The sequence below is a fragment of the Colossoma macropomum genome, unplaced genomic scaffold (genome assembly GCF_904425465.1).
Source record: "Colossoma macropomum unplaced genomic scaffold, Colossoma_macropomum, whole genome shotgun sequence".
In the NCBI taxonomy this organism is placed as follows: Eukaryota; Metazoa; Chordata; class Actinopteri; order Characiformes; family Serrasalmidae; genus Colossoma; species Colossoma macropomum.
In genome coordinates this window covers 3,758,970-3,778,014 of record NW_023494788.1, presented here as the reverse complement: position 1 = coordinate 3,778,014, position 19,045 = coordinate 3,758,970, and the positions used below count along the sequence as shown (strand labels likewise).

The 19,045-nt window shown below is 39.5% G+C and overlaps 1 protein-coding gene across 5 annotated transcripts in view; it reads right to left on the bottom strand.

Moving 5' to 3' along the window:
* Positions 1-19,045, bottom strand: part of shank2b (SH3 and multiple ankyrin repeat domains 2b) — a 173,007-nt gene that overhangs the window by 122,439 nt on the left and 31,523 nt on the right. For all 5 annotated transcript variants that reach the window (XM_036568085.1, XM_036568083.1, XM_036568081.1 and 2 more), the window contains exon 9: positions 10,031-10,097. In XM_036568085.1, coding sequence (XP_036423978.1) covers positions 10,031-10,097 — 67 coding nt within the window. The remainder of the gene's footprint in view (positions 1-10,030; positions 10,098-19,045) is intronic.

The following is a 19,045-nucleotide window of genomic DNA, read 5'->3' as shown; positions in this document are numbered from 1 at the left end:
TGGGCTACTTTTGATGAATCTCTGCACTGATAAAGAAAGTATCTGTTTGTATGTGTCAGCAAGTTCCATTCCGAAGCCCAGACCAGGAGCACACGGCAACGCTTTTTTCCGGCCAATTAAGAACTTCAGCTTCTGCGGAGCTGAGCCTCAGAGGCACCTGAGCCTTCATCAGACCAGCTACTAAACATACCAGATAAAGGGGGGTTAAACTGCATCACCTGGGGCAGTCGTTGGCTGGAGGTTATGGAACCAGCCTTGTGACCGGAAGGTCGCCGGTTCGATCCCCTGAGCTGACAGGACTTGCATGAAGTGTGCTTGAGCAAGACACCTAACTCCCAACTGCTCCCTGGGCGCTGTGGATAGGGCTGCCAACCGCTCTGGGCAAGTGTGCTCACTGTCCCCTAGTGTGTGTGTGTTCACTAGTGTGTATGTGGTGTTTCACTGCACAGATGGGTTAAATGTGAAGGTGAATTTCCTCGTTGTGGGACTAATAAAGGGTAACGTAACTAAGCTGAAACATTTGCATAGTAAAAAATCCGTAAGAACCTTTCAAGTGAGGTTTTTTCATTAGCGCTGATTAAAAATCAAGCATGAGCTTGGATTTATTTCATGATGTGACACAGCCATTAAAAGTCTCAGTTACCACAAAAGAAAGCAATGTAAGCTCTTGGGAGAAGTGTTTGCGCAGGCATAACATTATGACCACCTCCTTGTTTCTACACTCATTGTCCATTTTATCAGCTCCACTTACTATATAGGTGCACTTTGTAGTTCTACAGTTACAGACTGTAGTCCATCTGTTTCTCTGCGTACTTTGTTAGCCCCCTTTTACCCTGTTCTTCAGTGGTCAGGACCCCCATGGACCCTCACAGAGCAGGTACTATTTGGGCGGTGGATGATTCTCAGCACTGCAGTAACACTGACATGGTGGTGGTGTGTTAGTGTGTATTGTGCTGGTCTGAGTGGATCAGACACAGCAGTGCTGCTGGAGTTTTTAAACACTGTGTCCACTCACTGTCCACTCTATTAGACACTCCTACCTTGTCAGTCCACCTTGTAGATGTAAAGTCAGAGACGATAGCTCATCTGCTGCTGCACAGTTTGTGTTGGTCATCCTCTAGTCCTTCATCAGTGGTCACAGGATGCTGCCCACAGGACGCTGTTGGCTGGATATTTATGGTTCTCAGTCCAGCAGTGACACTGAAGTGTTTAAAAACTCCAGCAGCACTGCTGTGTCTGATCCACTCAGACCAGCACAATACACACTAACACACCACCACCATGTCAGTGTTACTGCAGTGCTGAGAATCATCCACCGCCCAAATAGTACCTGCTCTGTGAGGGTCCATGGGGGTCCTGACCATTGAAGAACAGGGTAAAAGGGGGCTAACAAAGTATGCAGAGAAACAGATGGACTACAGTCTGTAACTGTAGAACTACAAAGTGCACCTATATAGTAAGTGGAGCTGATAAAATGGACAATGAGCATAGAAACAAGGAGGTGGTCATAATGTTATGCCTGATCCATGTATGTACACTGTAAAAAAAAATGTCTGCATAATCAAACAATTAAAAGAGTAACCAAAGTCATTCAGAGTGGTTTGGTGTGAAATGCTACCAAGTCAGAACTGTTCACAGTGGTGGTGATAGGAACCAGACATCTGAAGAGTTTTTGTCTAAAAGCTGAACACTACATTTACAATAAACAAACTCATTTATTAAAAAAAAGGAAAACAATCAGTTTTTCATGATATGGGCCCTTTAAAAATTACATATATTAAGGAAACTCCAGTTTCCTTAATAGTTGTGTTCACACTTTGAAACGTCTTGCATTTTATTTTATTATTTCTGGTGAAGCTCATTGGAACGAGCAGATAAACTGGACAGTACAGATTCTAAACTTCCAATCCAGACCACATTTCTCTGAATACTACAATCTGTTTCCTGATAGCTGCTGTTATTCCATCTGCACTACACAAACCAAATAAGCTGAAAGCCAGCAAAGCCTGAAAGACCCTCATGGCGTCCCACCTTCACGCGTGCGCACCAGAGGCGTCTCCCACATTCCTTAAGCCAATTATCGCATGGATCTGGGAACTATGGCAACCACAGGGCACATTAAATGGGACACTCATTTACATATGAAACTGTCAAGGGCTGCTCATATAGGCTTAGTGTGGCATGAATATGGTAGAAGAGCACATCGTGCGACGTGAAGCCTTCCGAGATCAAGACCTGGCGTCATTAAAACCTCTGAACCGGCTGATGTGAGGTCATTAAAAAGCAAGCAGGCTGATGGTGTAAGACTAAGCTAAGACACTGCTGGAGAAGACCTGAGAGAGAAACACTACACACCTACAGCTCTGCCTCCTCGTTAGGCTCAGCTGGAAATTTAACAACTAAGACTAACAATCCAGCATTTTATGCCGCTGTCGAAGGAGCCATGCGTCGCTCCTGACACCAGCAATTAGTATACGAGTCAATCAAGACTTTTTCCTGTCCAATCTGAAGCGCTAACATCCAGGAGAATCAAAAAGATGACAGAAAGCCCTTTTTTTCTGTCCGAAATCCCTCACCAGAGAAGAGGAAAAAAAAAAGTTGGCAGAGCTTTTGGGGAGAGAGAGAGAGAAAGAGAGAGAGAGAGCTGAGTGTTGACACTGGTGCTGCATTTTCATGTGGAAGGTGACAGCCAAAGGTGACAGCTGGAGAGAAGCGATGAGGCAGAATAACGCCAGGTCTACAACACCACACACCTCAGGCCAGCGCTTTCACAAAGAACAGCACACAGCGGCTTCAAACCTGCCTCTCGGACAGCGCTGAGAGAAAAAAAAGCATGTTATGCAATGCTGGACGATATATCACCTATATCGACTTACGTACGTGCTGGATTACACACATACATTATATGGCCAAAAGTATGTGGACACCTGACCATCACACAACATCCCATTCCAAAACCGCGGGTATTAATATGGAGGTGCCCCCCTCTTTTTGCAGCTATAACAGCCTCCACTCTTCTGGGAAGGCTTGTCACAAGATTTCAGAATGTATATGTGGGAATTTGTGCCCGTTCAGTCAAATAAGCATTAGTGAGGTCAGACACTGATGTTGGGTGAGAGGTCCTGGCTCACTGTTGATGTTCCAGTTCATTCCAAAGGTGCTCAGTGGCGCTGAGGTCAGGGCTCTGTGCAGACCACTGGAGTTCTTCCACACTGAACTCATCAAATCATGTCTTTGTATTGCTTGCTTTGGGGCTCAGTCATGCTGGAAAAGGTTCCTCCCCAAACTGCTGCCACAAAGTTGGAAGCATAGAATTGTTTAAAATATCTTTGTTTGCTGTAGCATTAACATGCTTCGCTGGAACTAAGGGGCCCAAACCCTGGAAAACAGCCCCAGACCATTATCCCTCCTCAACCAAACTTTACGGTTGGCACTGTGCATTCCGGTAGGTGGCATTTACCTGACATCCGGTAAACCCATTTTCGGCCATCAGACACATGTTTTTTTTATTAATTCCTTGACCAAATTAAGAATAATATGACATGGTGGACATTCACAGCTGGAAAAATCCTCCAAAGCTCCAAACAGTAGCCTTCAAAAGGAGTTTTAAACAAACATAAAAAAACTGCTCTCTTAAGGCATTAATAACAAACATTACCCACTGCTGCCCTCTAAAGGCATTTATTAAAAGCAAATAAACACTACTCACCACCTCCCTATAAAGGCACTTATAACATAATAACTAACATTACCCACTGCTGCCCTCTAAAGGCATTTATTACACATATAAAAGCAAATAAACACTACTCACCACCTCCCTATAAAGGCATTTATACCATAATAACTAACTTTACTCACCGCTGCCCTCTAAAGGCATTATTAACAAACATCAAATAAACAAACATTACTCACTGCTGCCCTCTAAAGGCATTTATAACAAACATAAAAGCAAATAAACACTACTCACTACCTTCCTATAAAGGCATTTATAACATAATAACTAACTTTACTCACTGCTGCCCTCTAAAGGCATTATTAACAAACATCAAATAAACAAACGGTACTCGCTGCTGCCCTCTAAAGGCAATATTAACAAACATCACATAAACAAACATTACTCACTGCTGCCCTCTAAAGGCGTCATTAACAAACATTAAGTAAACAAACGTTACTCACCCCCACCCACTAAAGATGTTACTGACAAATGTCAAATAAACAAATATTACTCTTCGCCACCATCTAAAAGTGTTATTAACAAACATTACTCACCACTGCCCTCTAGAGGCGTTATTAACAAACATCAAAGAAATAAACATTATTTACTGCTGCCCTCTAAATGCATTATAGCACCAGTCGGAAGTTAGAATTTCTGTAGTTTTTCTAAGCTCCATAATGTGTCTCAATAAATAAATAAATGTTCTTTGCATTTCTTTTATTGACATGTTTTGCCTCAAACACAATAGATATATATATATATTTTTTTTTGCAATATAAACATAGAACTGTGAAAGTTAACAACTGTGAAAAATAATTGTGGTCAGTTAAAGTAATTGTGATTGGATTACATAATAACTGTGACAGGCCTACGCCCAGCACTAACGTCACGCAGGGCTAAATAAACATGTATTTTCAGAACAAACACATCACCAGTGAAACAAAGCCAACAGAGTGATCAGTGTTGCTGTTTTTAAGTTGTCAGGCTGTGAGAGCACTCGTGTGTTACATGTCGAGAGAGAGAGAAAGAGAGAGAGAGAGAGAGAGAGAGAGAGAGAGAGAGAAAGGAACAGGGAGAAAAAAAACCAGGACAGCTGACTGGGAGGGGAAAAAAAACTTGTCAGGAATGTGACACTTTTCTAATATATTCTGATCCCAAATTTACTCCAGTATAGGAGCTCAGCACTGATTTTGCCCTAAATAAGAGCGATTAAATCGTATGAATACTGTTCATATTGAGCGTGCCTTGTTCCCGAACAGTCTCTAGCTTATGTAGGTCAGATCCACAGAGTGCCGCTCTCTCTCTAGATGTGCGTTCGGGCTCAGCTGTGGAAAGCATCTATAGGGTGGGCTCAGTGACGACACGCATCATATTAGAAACGCACCCTTCAGGGCAAAAAACAGGAGTCTGCTGACAACGACAGAGCGCTCCCATCACAGGCTGCTTATATTGATGAGAAAGACAGAGAAAGCTTTGTGCATCCCTGTTATCTTTGCCACCACTAGAATGCATAAATCCACTCGTGTCTAACTTGTACAGCACTTGTTACAAAAGAAATTGTCATGAGGTAGTTTCAGCCGAGGCTGCCAAAAAAGCCACTTCTGCCTCAGCATGAGCAAGAAACAGCGTCATAACAGGATCTACAGTGGAAGGCAAAAGTCTGAACACCCCTGGTTAAATTACATGTTTTGTTGATTTCCTAAGTGAAAATAAGTGAAAACATCCTCCACATAGAAAAAACTTAACCATGACATTTGTGTGCAAATTTTAGTGCATAATTTCTGTTTATTTTCTGAGTTTAAAGGAGCGGAAAAAATAAAACATTAAATATAAAACGTCCCACAACTTTTGCAAAGGCCACATTTTATGTTTTTATTCCCGTTAATGTGTTAAATTCAGGGGCGCAGTGGGTGGCGCTGTCACCTCACAGCAAGAAGGGCCTGGGTTCAACTCCCTGGCTGGGTCACCAGGGTCCTCTCTGTGTGGACTTTGCATGTTCTCCCTGTGTCTGAATGCGTTTCCTCCTACAGCCCAAAGACATGCAGGAGATTTGGAGATGCCAATTTGCCCCTAGCTGCATGTGTGTGGGGGGCGGTTGGGTGTGTGACTGTGACGGAGGGTGTTTCCTGCCTTCGGCCCAGTGAGCGCTGGGATGGGCTCCAGCGTGACCCAGGAGGATAAAGGGTTTAGATGATTCATGAATGAATGTTAAATTTAGCAAATAAATAATAATTGTGCATTAATATGTGCAGAAATGTGTTCTCTGTAGAGGAAGTTCACTTATTTTCATTCATCAACTCATCATTTGACTGGGGTGTCCAATCTTTTGCATTAACTGTAAATACAGCATGTGCATTTGCTTAAAGTGGATTTCCACTGGTTGTTCAGAACTTCTGCATAATTATATGGTTAAGATATAAACAAAGTCAGACTGTTTGGATGTGAAATGCTCCATTCTAGAAAAACACCAGTGGTGGTGATAGGAACCAGATGTCTGAAGAGTTTAATGACCCTAAAAGCTCCCTGAACAGAAAGTTGTTAAATGAAATGGTTATGAATATGTTGTCTAAGCCTGAGACTTTGGTTTATAATAGTTTTGCTTAAAACATATTTTATTTTTTAGAGAACAGGTGTTATGAGGCAAAATTGTCCCAAAAGTAGAGGTCTGCACTCCCGCAGATCACAATACCTTGCCGTGCGGGACTAATTTTCAGTGTTTTGTGCGGGAGAGGGCGGGAAACCAGCCCACTGAAGGCAGGTGTGGGCCGAAGCATGCATGGGGTGAAATCCTGCAAATTAATGAATAGCCTAAATAAAGTAAAACGGTCACTATATCATATATAACATGATAACAGTAAAACAGTTAAAACAAAAGAAGTCATTCTAAAGAGCTGAGAAACAACCAATCATATGAAACTCGCAAATTCTCAAAGCTTACAGAGATGTTGGAGCCTTCAGTCCAACAGCCACAGCTGCCCAGCAAAACACTGAAAATAATCGTTCAGTGGTTTAATTCCTGCTTTGTGTTTACTGGGAATAAATGGTGTTTGGTGAAGTTACTTCACAGTGAGCCTGATGACAATGACTGCTGTGTTATTTCAGCAGAGGGTAATGTATTTCTGAGCAGATTATGTCCGATTTTGGATGTCAGTTCGCCTTGATGGCACTGCGTGGGCAGGTGCGGGGCAAGTTTCAGTTGCAGGTGGGAGCAGGACAAATGATTCCAATTTTCTGCGGAAGCGGGATAAAATCTTGCGGGAGCGGGACTGAAAAAAACAGTCCTGCGCAGACTTCTACCCCAAAGAACACTTATTTTTTCACATTTATCACTATTTTACCAATATTACATATAAAAACTCAGAAGATTCACTGGTGGTTTCCAATAGTAAATAAAATGGCTATATTTGTGTTGTAGACATCATAACACCTGGTTCTTATCACCACCTCTGTAAAGAACTCTGACTTGGTAAGTTTCTCTACAGTGAAACATTTTGCCTCAAATCGCTCTGAAAGACTTTGTTAACATCTCAGTGATTGTATTACACAGAAATTTTGTAAAATGGGTGGATTTACCCTTTTAGGTCCTTCGAAAGATGTGAAGAAAGTCTCATTTCTCATATTCCGGAGTGTCTAATGATGTCTAATGATTAATTCAATTTGTCATGCACGCTCCTGATTTAACGAGGCAGTTGATTATGCGTTCTATTAGCTGAAACGAGCGTCTTCAATCTGGGGTAAATTCCTCAGCAGGCGGCTCAGGCTGTCAGAAAAATATGCTGCTGCATTTTACTCTCGATAAATTAACATTGACATCTGCTACATGTGTTATGGGTTATGTGAATATAAAGTATCGTCCAAGAGTAATTATTCATCATCTCATTAAAATCCTAAACATAACGCTAATTACGCATAATCGTTCGATTTACTTAAGGCGCAGACACTGACACAAAAGACCATGTCTAGATGAAAGGGTCGCACGCAAAGTACCAGAAATACAAACTGCAAAAAAAAAACAATCATATGAAAAAGCTCATGTGAGGAAACGCTTCATCAGCGAGAGTCAGATAAAATGAAAAATATATGACGCAACATAGCAACAAAGATCAAGAACAGACATTATTAAAACTTAAAAAGCATATTCAAAGTTCCGGACAACAGCAAATGGCAATATACTATATGTACTGTTACACTGCTAAGCCACAGAGCCCCAAGCCTACAACAAATTACTGCCCCAACATTACTCCTTTTTCTGTTTTCATTTCTTTAAGGCACTTTTTGGCACTGTTTCAGGGTTGCTGCACAATTTTAATCAGATTCAATGCTTTTAAATCCTTTTTAAGACCTCAAAACAGCAAAAATAGATGTATTAATTAGATGTAACAGGATGTATTAATGTCTACTTTATGTGAACTGACTGGTTGTAAAAGCATTGATAGATGCTTTGAGACCACATTCTCCTTATCCAGTCTTCTCAGTGTGCATCAGTTTTGTCATCCTCTAGCCTTTCATCAGTGGTCGGTTTTTTTTTAACAGACTGATCTGAGTGTTTTTAATACATGAAATGATCTTTCCTTATCATATAATTTAAACGGAGATGCCCTGATTCAGCCCCCTGCCCTGCCCTCCAATCAGATTCAAGTCTGATGTAGTATTAGCTTTAAAGATCCTTATGCATTATGGTTATGCACAAGGAAGCAGTAAAAATGGCATTAAGACTCATTACTCATTAACAATGCAAAGATTTATGAATATGCATGATCAGGCAAAGCTGTAAACACCCTCTTGCTGCCCCCTTTCTAAACCCCGCCCCTCCCACCACGACCATGCACCCCGTCTCTACATTTTATGAGACGAGGCAGAGCAGAAACGAAGCTGTAACTTTAACAATCAGAAAAAGTATTTGCATATGCAAAATGATTGGTCTGTTTTGCTTTCATTTGAACTTTTTTATACGATGTACATCAAACAGAACGTGTCATAACATGATATAATGAGAGATGACAATACACACAAGTGATACATCAAACCACTGATGCACATCTTCACTCTGCCCTTTTTTTGTGGACAAACTTTATGCAAATTAGCTGAGTGGCAACCAATCAGATTGCTGGCGTGGGGTGGTAAGTGACGGTGTCACATAGGGGTGGGCGATATAGAAAAAAAACTGTATATCACGATACTCAGAGACATCTTTATGATACACAATACATATTGTGATATTTAGTGCTAGTAGTGTCATTTTAACAACTGCTATCAAAACTATGAATACAGCCAATTTTATTCAAGTCCAATTAAAGGTCTACATTTTTTGCAATAAAGGTTCTGTGCTGGTACATTTTTCATTCATCAAGGTACAAACAATGTAAATGTTCCCTCAAAGGTACAACAGTGGTTTTAGTGTCCAATTGTGAACCTAAAATAAGTTTTTCCAGGTGAAAAGTTCGTATTTGTACCTTTTCACAACCGAATATTTTAAAACAGAACAATAAAATAAAAGCCTGGAGACGAGACGGGGTGTGTGGAGTCAGTACAGCTTAGAAAATATCATTTCAGTGGATTATGGTACAGTTATGTTCCCTGACTAAAGGTACTGAGATGTACCCTTGAGAGGACCACCCCAGTGACAAGAGGGGAACTGCCCCGGTGACAGTTTCATACCTTTTTCTCAGAGTGTAATTATGCTCTCTTTGTAATGAATCATGTAGTTGGTCATGCTGTTTATTACAAAAACAAAGTTTATCATAACAATAAAACCATAAAAGTGTCATACTGCCCACTCCTAGTGTGACGCCCAAAGTCAAGCCACCTGAGACATCCTGAAAACACTCAAATGCACACCGATGCACTAAATAAATGCACTCAGATCATTATTACATTCCATACTTTCTGTAAGTTCAAAAAGCAATATCAGGCCGCTTCTCTGCATGCACTGCGCACTTAAACCTGATTGTGTTTTAGCGAGGCCCCCAAAGCGCCCAACAAAGCAGTGAGGGAAATGATTTGGCTCGCTGTAAATGCAGTGGTAATGTAAAAAGTGCACCAATATTGCAGATTTTGAAGCTACATAAACAAAACAAAAAATAAAAATACAAACTCCACCCTTAAAACAAGCAGACATGGGCATTTACTACACTCAAATTATTTGATGTGCAGTCCTTTTATGTTTTACATGATTTTTTAGCAGTTGCACTTAAACAATCTTGAAATCTGAGGGTGCTGCAGCCCCCTCAGCATCTCCACCTCCTACATTCCTGTGCAGAAGTAAAGAGCCGAGTGAGAGTGTTCATGAGAAAAGAGCAAACCGCTCTGACTTACCAATATCAGTGTCTTTGTGGTTCTTTATGAACTCTGCCAGCTCAAAGTTTCCTGCAATTATGGCCACCTTCGGAGAACAGAGAGAGCACAAGTCATTAAGGTTCATCATCTATTCCACCAGCATGCATTTCAGACCATTTTGTTCATGTTTTACTTAACATATTTAGCCCGAAATTAAACCGGCTGCAGTCTCTCACCAGCGCAAGTGTAAATCATGTGACTTACAAAGCCTGATTTTTTTTAACAAAATGAAATCTAAATAAAACACGTGTGGGTGTTGAACGCTATGAAAGAGTGTCTGAGTCAACAAACATGCAACCAGACCTGAGCAACCGCACTGTGACCATTCTTACGCAACACTGCCCCGGTCTCTACAGTGGCTAAACACTGATGTAACATACCTTCTTCAGAGACCTCTTTATCTCTCTCTCTCACATGCAATCTGTCTCTCAATAGAAGTATTTAGGGCTGTGCCGTATCAGTAACTGAACAATCTATCAATCATTTTGAGTAATCTGCCAAACAATAAAAATGGGCTTAACTGAGGAAAAAACAAGAGGAAACCTTGAAAAAGTATGCAATTACAGTACTGTGCAAAAGTCAGAGACCACCCTTCATTTAACGTCCAGTCAATATGGCCATTAAACACAAGCTATGCATTTTTCATTGTAAAGAAAATACAGCTAACACCATTAAATAATATAATATCAAATTTCAGTATTGTGTCTACCCTCATCTTACATATATATCATATATATTACAGCTTCAGTTTCTCAAAAAAATCTGCAGGGATATTTTTCACACCTCCAAAGTTCAGTCTTAGAAGTTGGTTGATCATTTTCGGAAGTAATCAAACACATTCAGTGATGTTGAGGTCTGGACTCTGGGGTGGTCAGTCCATTGTTCAGCTTCTTTGTTTGATGTGTCCATCTCCTTTTCTCAGTGAGGCTTCTTTACAGCTACACATCCTTTCAGACCCACAGCGCTGAGTCGTCTTCTCACAGTGGAAGGATGGACAGAAACACCTGTGGATGTTTTCAGATCTGAAGCAGCTTGATTTTCTCCTCTCTCTCAGAGATGAAAGTGCTGTTTATCTGATGGGGGCAGTTTTGGTGTCTACCAGGTCTTCCAGGTGGTTGTTAGGAGCCTCATTTTCTCTCTGCAGCATTTAATCATCTTTCAAACTTGTTTTGGAAACTCCTGTTTTTTCACTTATTTTCCTTTGACTTTCTCCTTCCTTATGCAAGTGGATTATCTCATATCTAATCTCATGAGAAATACCACCTGAAAAATAAACAACTTGTACTTAATGGTTGTTTAAACTGAAAATTAAATAAACTAAGGGTGGTCTCTGACTGTTGCACAAAACTGTATATTGTCACTGCTGCACAAAAACCTTGCATCTCCATTTTTGTAATTTTTTACTTAATTTAAAAAGTCCAAATACTGTTTCCATTATGCAGAACCATAGAAATGGCTTAAAATTAATTGATTTTCATTAGAAATTAAAGTTAACACTTTTTTCATTCTCCTGTAAAGTTGGAGATACAAGGGTTTGTTCAGACTGCAACAATATATACATACAAATATATACAGAATACGATATGTTGCAAAAATGCATATAAATGGATATGTCCTTGAGGTAAAGTTAATGAGTAGGATAATATATGATTTAAAATTATGCAAATTGCAAAACTAATCAGTGCCAAATCATACAAAGGTAACTTTTCTTGTTTAATAATTTTTAAATTGCGAAACTATGACAGTACTACAGGTACTCCTACTCTCCACACCATCTCTAGCATAGCATGAAGCTCAGTTCAGCATTTCTAAGGCCTCTATCCAGTGTTTATTATACACAAGGCCTGCCATTTACACTCACTCCAGATTCACCGCAGGTTAAAAAGGTAATCATTTGTGTATTTCGGCTTCATTTCCTGATTGGGGTCATGGCGTGCAGTCATTTCTGGCAGGAAAAAGCTTCCTTTAACCAAGCAGAATGTAGCGTATCAGTTTGGGAGCCTCAAATGAGCTGTAATCAAGCAGCTACTGAAGTGTGAAATATAATTTTAGCAGCGTGAGATGAATAATACGGGGCATTAAACAATACACCAGCAGCAGGGCTGATGTGTACATTACATAAACTCTCCAACTCCTACATATGGGCCTGGAGCTGGGGAGGTCAGTTTAAAGCTGACAGGCAGAGACTGGAGAGCAGCCACATGACATGCTCTGGTTCTGAAACTCAGAGTTTCACAAGTCTGACATGACAATCAAAGAAACGCTTGTTGAAATCAAGCAAATTCATGTACATTTTTTAATTGAATAAAGGGATCGTGAAGGCTTGGATCAACGATTGGTCAAAGAGAATCGCTCAGAATAACTTACATCTGACCAAAGAAGCAGACAAAGACAATTTAATAGATTTTGCAAGACATGTTTGTTGTCTAGACACAATGGCCCACGAGCGGAGAGAGTTTCCCACATTTCAACTACGAGCGGGAATATTTCACTATTCAATTATTCATTTACCACCAGACAAATCGAGTGCCTTTTAAAGGTCAGGACAATTTGGACATTTTGATCTAGCATGGCATATAAAATGGCCTTATAATCATAGAACTGCTTACAAAACTTGTACACTGACCTGAACAAGACATTTTTTCCTTTTTTTTATAAAGGCACTGCTTTGAGTGTGTACGGAGAAGCTGAATATTTCATGTTACGAAATTTGCCCATTAAAATAGTTATTTGGCCTGTCATGCGTATCCTAAGGACACGCCACATTCCTGTGCTCATAGTTTAGATGGTTCTCTTTGGTAACCTTGGCTCAGGGGCTTTTTTCAGAGCAAGAAGAAGAAATATATTCAAACGGCAATTGAGGGGTCCAAGCATTTGGTTTGAGGCATCCGAATGGGCAACATTTTTAAAACCAAAATACATTTGTCACATTGAATCACTGAGTCCAGTAGATGACTGAAATTCTCACAAGTATTTTTCGTATTTGAAGTTTTCCAAAAAAGCACATTTAGATATGTAAATGAGATTATTGAATGAAATATGCATGGATTTGCATATTTTTAACATCCAAAAATCTAGTCTTTGGGTGATGTTAGATTAAAATGATTATTTCATTGTTAAGACAAACTTCAGAGAAAGGATCTTACAGACCAGATTGCTGGAACGTCATTGTTTTGTCAAGAAAACACTATTCACTGACTTTATTGAATGTTTTACAGGTCATTTTGTTGTACAAACTCTAGCATAAATCCATTTATTAGCAATATATTAGGAAGCACTTTCATAATATATATCATGAAAGTGGGTTAGATAAAATTTAATAAATGCCGTTATTCTAAGATTTCTGGTTCTGAATAAGGAGAAAAATTCTTAAGTATCTCAGAACTATATTGTCCAAGGAGTTCTCAGAAAACATGAACCATTTTGTGGGAATGCTTTTGTTAGTGAAAAAAAAGGCAAACTTTGAGTTGTAAGCAGAAGAAAAAGGCATATGTTTGTTATTCTAGTTAGATTCTAAAGCAAAAGAGCTTTCGTGATGTGTGACATGATGTGGCTGTGCCAAGTGTGGCGGAACAAAGTTTGTAACTTTTGGAAAATAAAGTCAGATGCAAGTTGATGTGAACTGACAAAACAAGTTTAAATAAATTTTGTTAGTTTGTTTTTACATTTTTAGGAATACATTTTAAGAGAATACATTATTGATGCAATTCATCCAAAAATCTAAAAAAAGACTGAACTAAAAATGTAATTTCTGCTTGTATTGTCTTTCCTTAATGAGGATTCTTTCATCATGAATGAGGATCATTCAGTATAGCATTATTGGTTGAAAGAATTCTTGAAGCCTATTGGTTTGTTGCAATGTACTTTAGGAACACTGGTCTCCTGAGATTGACTTGCAACTCATTTCTCATTTACTTTTCATTCAATGTGTGCACATATATAAGTTGACAGGCAATCGCTCGGGGTGGAGAGCAACAGAAAATCAGCACATTAACATCTGTAAATGTGCACTCAGCGTTTGCCCCCTGCATGATAAAAATTTGTATTGAATGCTTCTACAGTGCAAAGCCTGATACTACAGTCCTGTGGATAAAAGATGAGTTAATCTGTAACGGCCACCGCAGAGAGCCAATGATTCAAGAACCAATGTGCCTGCATGGGTAAGGAGTGGGTGTGAAACTGACATTTACCATGGGAAATTAAACTGTGCTGGTAAACACTCTAAAATATTCTTTTAAAAATCAAATGTCAGTAGAAAGAAGTTCACAGAGAAACTGAGCTAAATAAGCTGTCGCCTAACCTCAAGTCAAAAAACTGTTCTTAAAGGTCTTTGTTATTCCTTTTTTTGTCATATTTAAAAATTTCTTTATTGTATCAAATGCAAATTATAATCTCATAATATATTTGTAGATTACATTACAAGAACAGACGTGTAAAATGGATGTTATAGACGCAATTTGACAAAAAAAATTTACGAAAAAAAAGACTGAATTTAACTGAACCATCATTTATATATTTCTTTAAAAATCTGACTGAAAAAAAGTATATAGTATATCTTTAGTGAACGAAAATACACACTGAGAATATTTAAAATATGTTTATCACACATTTAATATGGTTATACATTTTTATATTACACTCATTCGCTCATCATCTAAGCCGCTTATCTTCGGTGGGTGCCGGAGCCTAACCCAGCGCTCCTGGGGAGAAGGCCGGAAACAGCCCATCACATACATACATACATACATCATCTAAACCGCTTATCTTTCTGGGTCGCGGTGGGGTGCTGGAGCCTATCCCAGCTGTCATTGGGCGGAAGGCAGGATACACCCTGGACAGGTCGCCAGTCCATCACAGGGCAGCAGCCCATCACAGAGTTTTTATATTACATAAAAGACCAATTTGTTATCCAGTTAACTACCAGTGTGCAACTAATCAGTAATTAACGAGGCTTAGATTACTGTCTGTTCCCAAAAACAGTAAGAATGAGATGATTAATTACTTTAATTAGGTGTCAATCAAAAATGTGAATGGAAACCTGTCCATGGGTAGCTGCATTTCAAGTACGGTAACAGTAGCTTCCAAGTTTAAAGGCATAAAATATGCAATGACCAGAGCAAAATATAATTTCTAAATATTTATGTTGTAATTTTGGGTCCCCATAAAATAACAGCTGCTCTACCATTGAGATTCAATACGTAAAAAATGTAGGCTGTAAGTAAATCACAGTTAATACATGCGAGTTACGGCATTTAAAATTCAAGTTTTATATACATATATGTTGAAGTCTGTGCAGTACAACATGAGGAAGCCCATTTTTCAGGCTATTCCAAGGTGTGAACGGTGAAAAAATCAGGCAAGAAAATAAACAGATCTTACAAATTAGCATTTTATGTGAACAGTTCTGTGTGCTTCAGCGGGGAAAAAATGGCTTAGATACTTGCTCACAGAACAACCTGATACTGGTTAAAACTGCTAAAAAACTTTGGGTCACAAATGTACACCCAGTTCTCAGACAGTATAAATGAAGTGTCTATGGGATGTCATTGCTCACTGCACCTCCTCTGACACATACTGTATTGAGTGCAGGCTCATCTGACTGGGCGAGGCTTGTCGGCCAGAGAGTGAATCTTCCATCACCTGTCCAATTTGTGCTGTGTGATGGTTGGACTTTGAAATTACCTCGTCTGGTAAAATGCGACTGGACATATTTCACAGACAGATGATGAAACAAGTGCTTTTGCTTGTTTATACTTACATTACTGTGCAAAAGTCAGAGACCACCCCTCATTTACTTCATTTCAAAACACACATTAACCACAAGTTGTATTTTTCAGGAGCTCTTTCTGAGAAGATTAGATATAATCCACTTGCATAAGGACGGAGAAAGTCAAAGGAATATAAGTGGAAAAAACAGGGAGTTCAGAAAATGATTAAAAGCTACAGAGAAAATGAGACTCCTAACAACCACCTGGAAGACCTGCTACACACCAAAACTGCCCCCATCAGATAAACAGCACTTAAAGCTTTCATCTTTGAGAGAGAGGAGAAAATCAAGCTGCTTCAGATCTGAAAACATCCACAGGTGTTTCTGTCCATCCTTCCACTGTGAGAAGACGACTCAGCGCTGTGGGTCTGAAAGGATGTGTAGCTGTCAAGAAGAACCTCACTGAGAAAAGGAGACGGACACATCAAACAAAGAAGCTGAACGATGGACTGACCACCCCAGAGTCCAGACCTCAACATCACTGAATGTGTTTGATTACTTCAGAAAATGATCAACCAGCTTCTAAGACTGAACTTTGGTGGTGAGTCTGCAGATTCTTTGAAAGTGAATCTCCTGAAAAGAATGGAAGCTGTAATGAAGGTAAAGAGTGACACAATAAACACTAAAAAAATAGATATTTTATTTAGTTATTGGGCTTCTCTGTGATTTTATCTTCAATATATGTTTTCTGTTTTTTTCCTGACACTGACAAATTGATGACTCGTACTTAATGGTTGTTTTGACTATAAATGGAATCAATGAAAGGTGACCTTTCCACAGTACTGTGAATCTTCTACATGTGCATCATGTTGGAGTCCCTTTAGCTGTTCAGCCTATTTTGCAGCCAAAGCTCGCTGTGGTTCCTCCATTACTCAGTCATGTTACCAGCCACCACACCCTGCTTCCAATGACAAGAGCGGGGGCTGGGTCTCAAGAGAGTTAGAACACAGTATGCTGAACGCCTTTGCAGTGAATTGATGGTTTACAATAAGCTGGTGCAGTAAAGGAATTGCTTTATCAGTACAGCAAGAAGGAACATTCATTTATCTTAAAACAAAGAGCGGTTTGGATTCAATTACTCGCCTCCAACTTTAGATTCTAATTTTGCTAAGAGCAGTGAACAAAGGATTGGCCCAAAAGCTAATTTATATCAGTGTACAAAGACAAATGCACTAAAACTGTAATTCCGAGTAGAGACATTAAAGATAACGAATGAATAATTAACGGAAACTGATCAAACCAATGCAACATGTTTAGTTATGAAGAATATGATCAATATCTTCAGCTTCATACTTCTATGCTCAGTACACTGGGGTCATTTTCCCACTGCACAAAGAAGTGAAACCTCTGGGACCAGAAAACTGGAACTGCACTTTTTCCACTGTCCATAGGTCCAGTAGCCAGCTTGTCTAAGGTACCTTCTCAAGGTTGCTACCAATAGGTAATGAACAAACTCAAGAGTGTTATCTAGTTAGTAGACACTCTTTTCCAGAGTGGCTTACGACTGAAGGATGTTATAGAGGTAGGCAAATGTAGCATTAGGGGTCTCGCCCAAGCCCTCTTATTGGTGTTGTCTGGTGAGCTTCCCAGGGAGGGGAATCAAACCCCAGTCTGATGCATAGAGGGCAACAGTACTCTACACCCTCTACCCTCTACCCTACACTGACTTTTCCCCCCTTTGTTTTTGGACCAAAGACAATGTAGTGAATTTATTACTCTTCCAGGTGAGGATAAAGTCACTAAGCACTATTACATCACCAGTAAGAGCAGCATATTGTAAACTAGAATGGAATGATAATGGGTTAATCACTATTTTTTAGAATTACTACTTTGTAAAGTGTTCGTTAACGTGACGTAAGCTAGTTAGGAAGCTTTTTTCCCACACAACAGAGAAAAATGAAGCTTTGTTTGTAAACACTGTAGATCAGATGTCGGCAACCCAAATGTTAAAGAAAGCCATTTTGTCCTTTCAAGAAAAACTTAACCACCTTGGGAGCCACAACATTTTATATCAATTTTATTAAAGTAATGCTTTACCATTCTGGCTGTAAACATGTCTCAGTATGTGCTGAGGTCCTAGTATAGGCTAAAAAATATAAACGAAGATCCAGACTTACTTTGCTCTGCTTTAAGCTTTAGCTCAGCTATAGAGGCTTTTCTCGCATCTCCAGCAGGAAACTTTTTTTCAAAAGTAGAACAGTTTCTTGTAAAATGTCTCTTAATGTTCGACTTTTTACGAGGCTAAAGTCGCTTCTCATTCACCAGCTTCTTGTGTGAATTTTCCCGTTCCACCTTAAATGGTGCAAGAGGTGCCAAAAGGTAACTGCTGCACCATTTAAGGTGGAACGGGAAAATTCACACAAGAAGCTGGCGAGTGAGAAGCGACTTCATCCTCGTGACTTTTTAGTGTTTGACAGTTTCTCGTTGAAGATTAAACATATCAGGAAACCAGCTGGAGTGATTCTAAACGCAAATAAGTCCATCCGTCTCCAAATGATCAATGCTCGTCTTAAATCTTTCTCTTTGCCGTTTCGTTAGCTACTAGCTAAGTGAGATTGTTGTCTGTGTTGCTATGTGACCAGCAGACTGTGCGACAGCCTTCAGGTTAAAGGGTGAATTAGCAGTTCTACATTAACTCCAGAATTTAAGACCACTTATTGTTAAACTGTGTTGAACGATCAGCAGAGCTTTATTTTACTGCAAAGGAGGATTAATTTATTTTTACCTAAAAATCTAATTCTGCTGTGGAGCCATGCTGTAGACATTTGTGTGAGTATGGTAGTACAGAAAGGCATATTATATTATTTCTTGTCAGTATGTAAGTATTGTCAGGCTAAGACAATTATTATACAAAATGACTAATTATCAAAATTCCATGCATGCGCACATAAATTGCCCAAAAACATAATTAAATTGTTAATCATGATTATTGTGACAGTTTCAGTCATCTCTCAAGCAAGTAGAAAATGAACTAGAACTAAAACTGTAGGTTCTGTTGGTTCCCGTTTGGGTCAGTTCTTGTTTTTGAACGTGCGGTGGGAAAACGCCCTATGATTCACAACAGGAGCAGGAACAAAACAAATATTGTGGAAACGACTAGCGGTTATTTTTAACAGCTGAGAGTCATTCGGTCAAGAGGCATAAGGGTCACATTAAAAGTAAATGAAAAAATTGGATGAATTAGGCTCAGCTCATATGCTTAAGTGGCCCTTTCAACTGTATTTCTA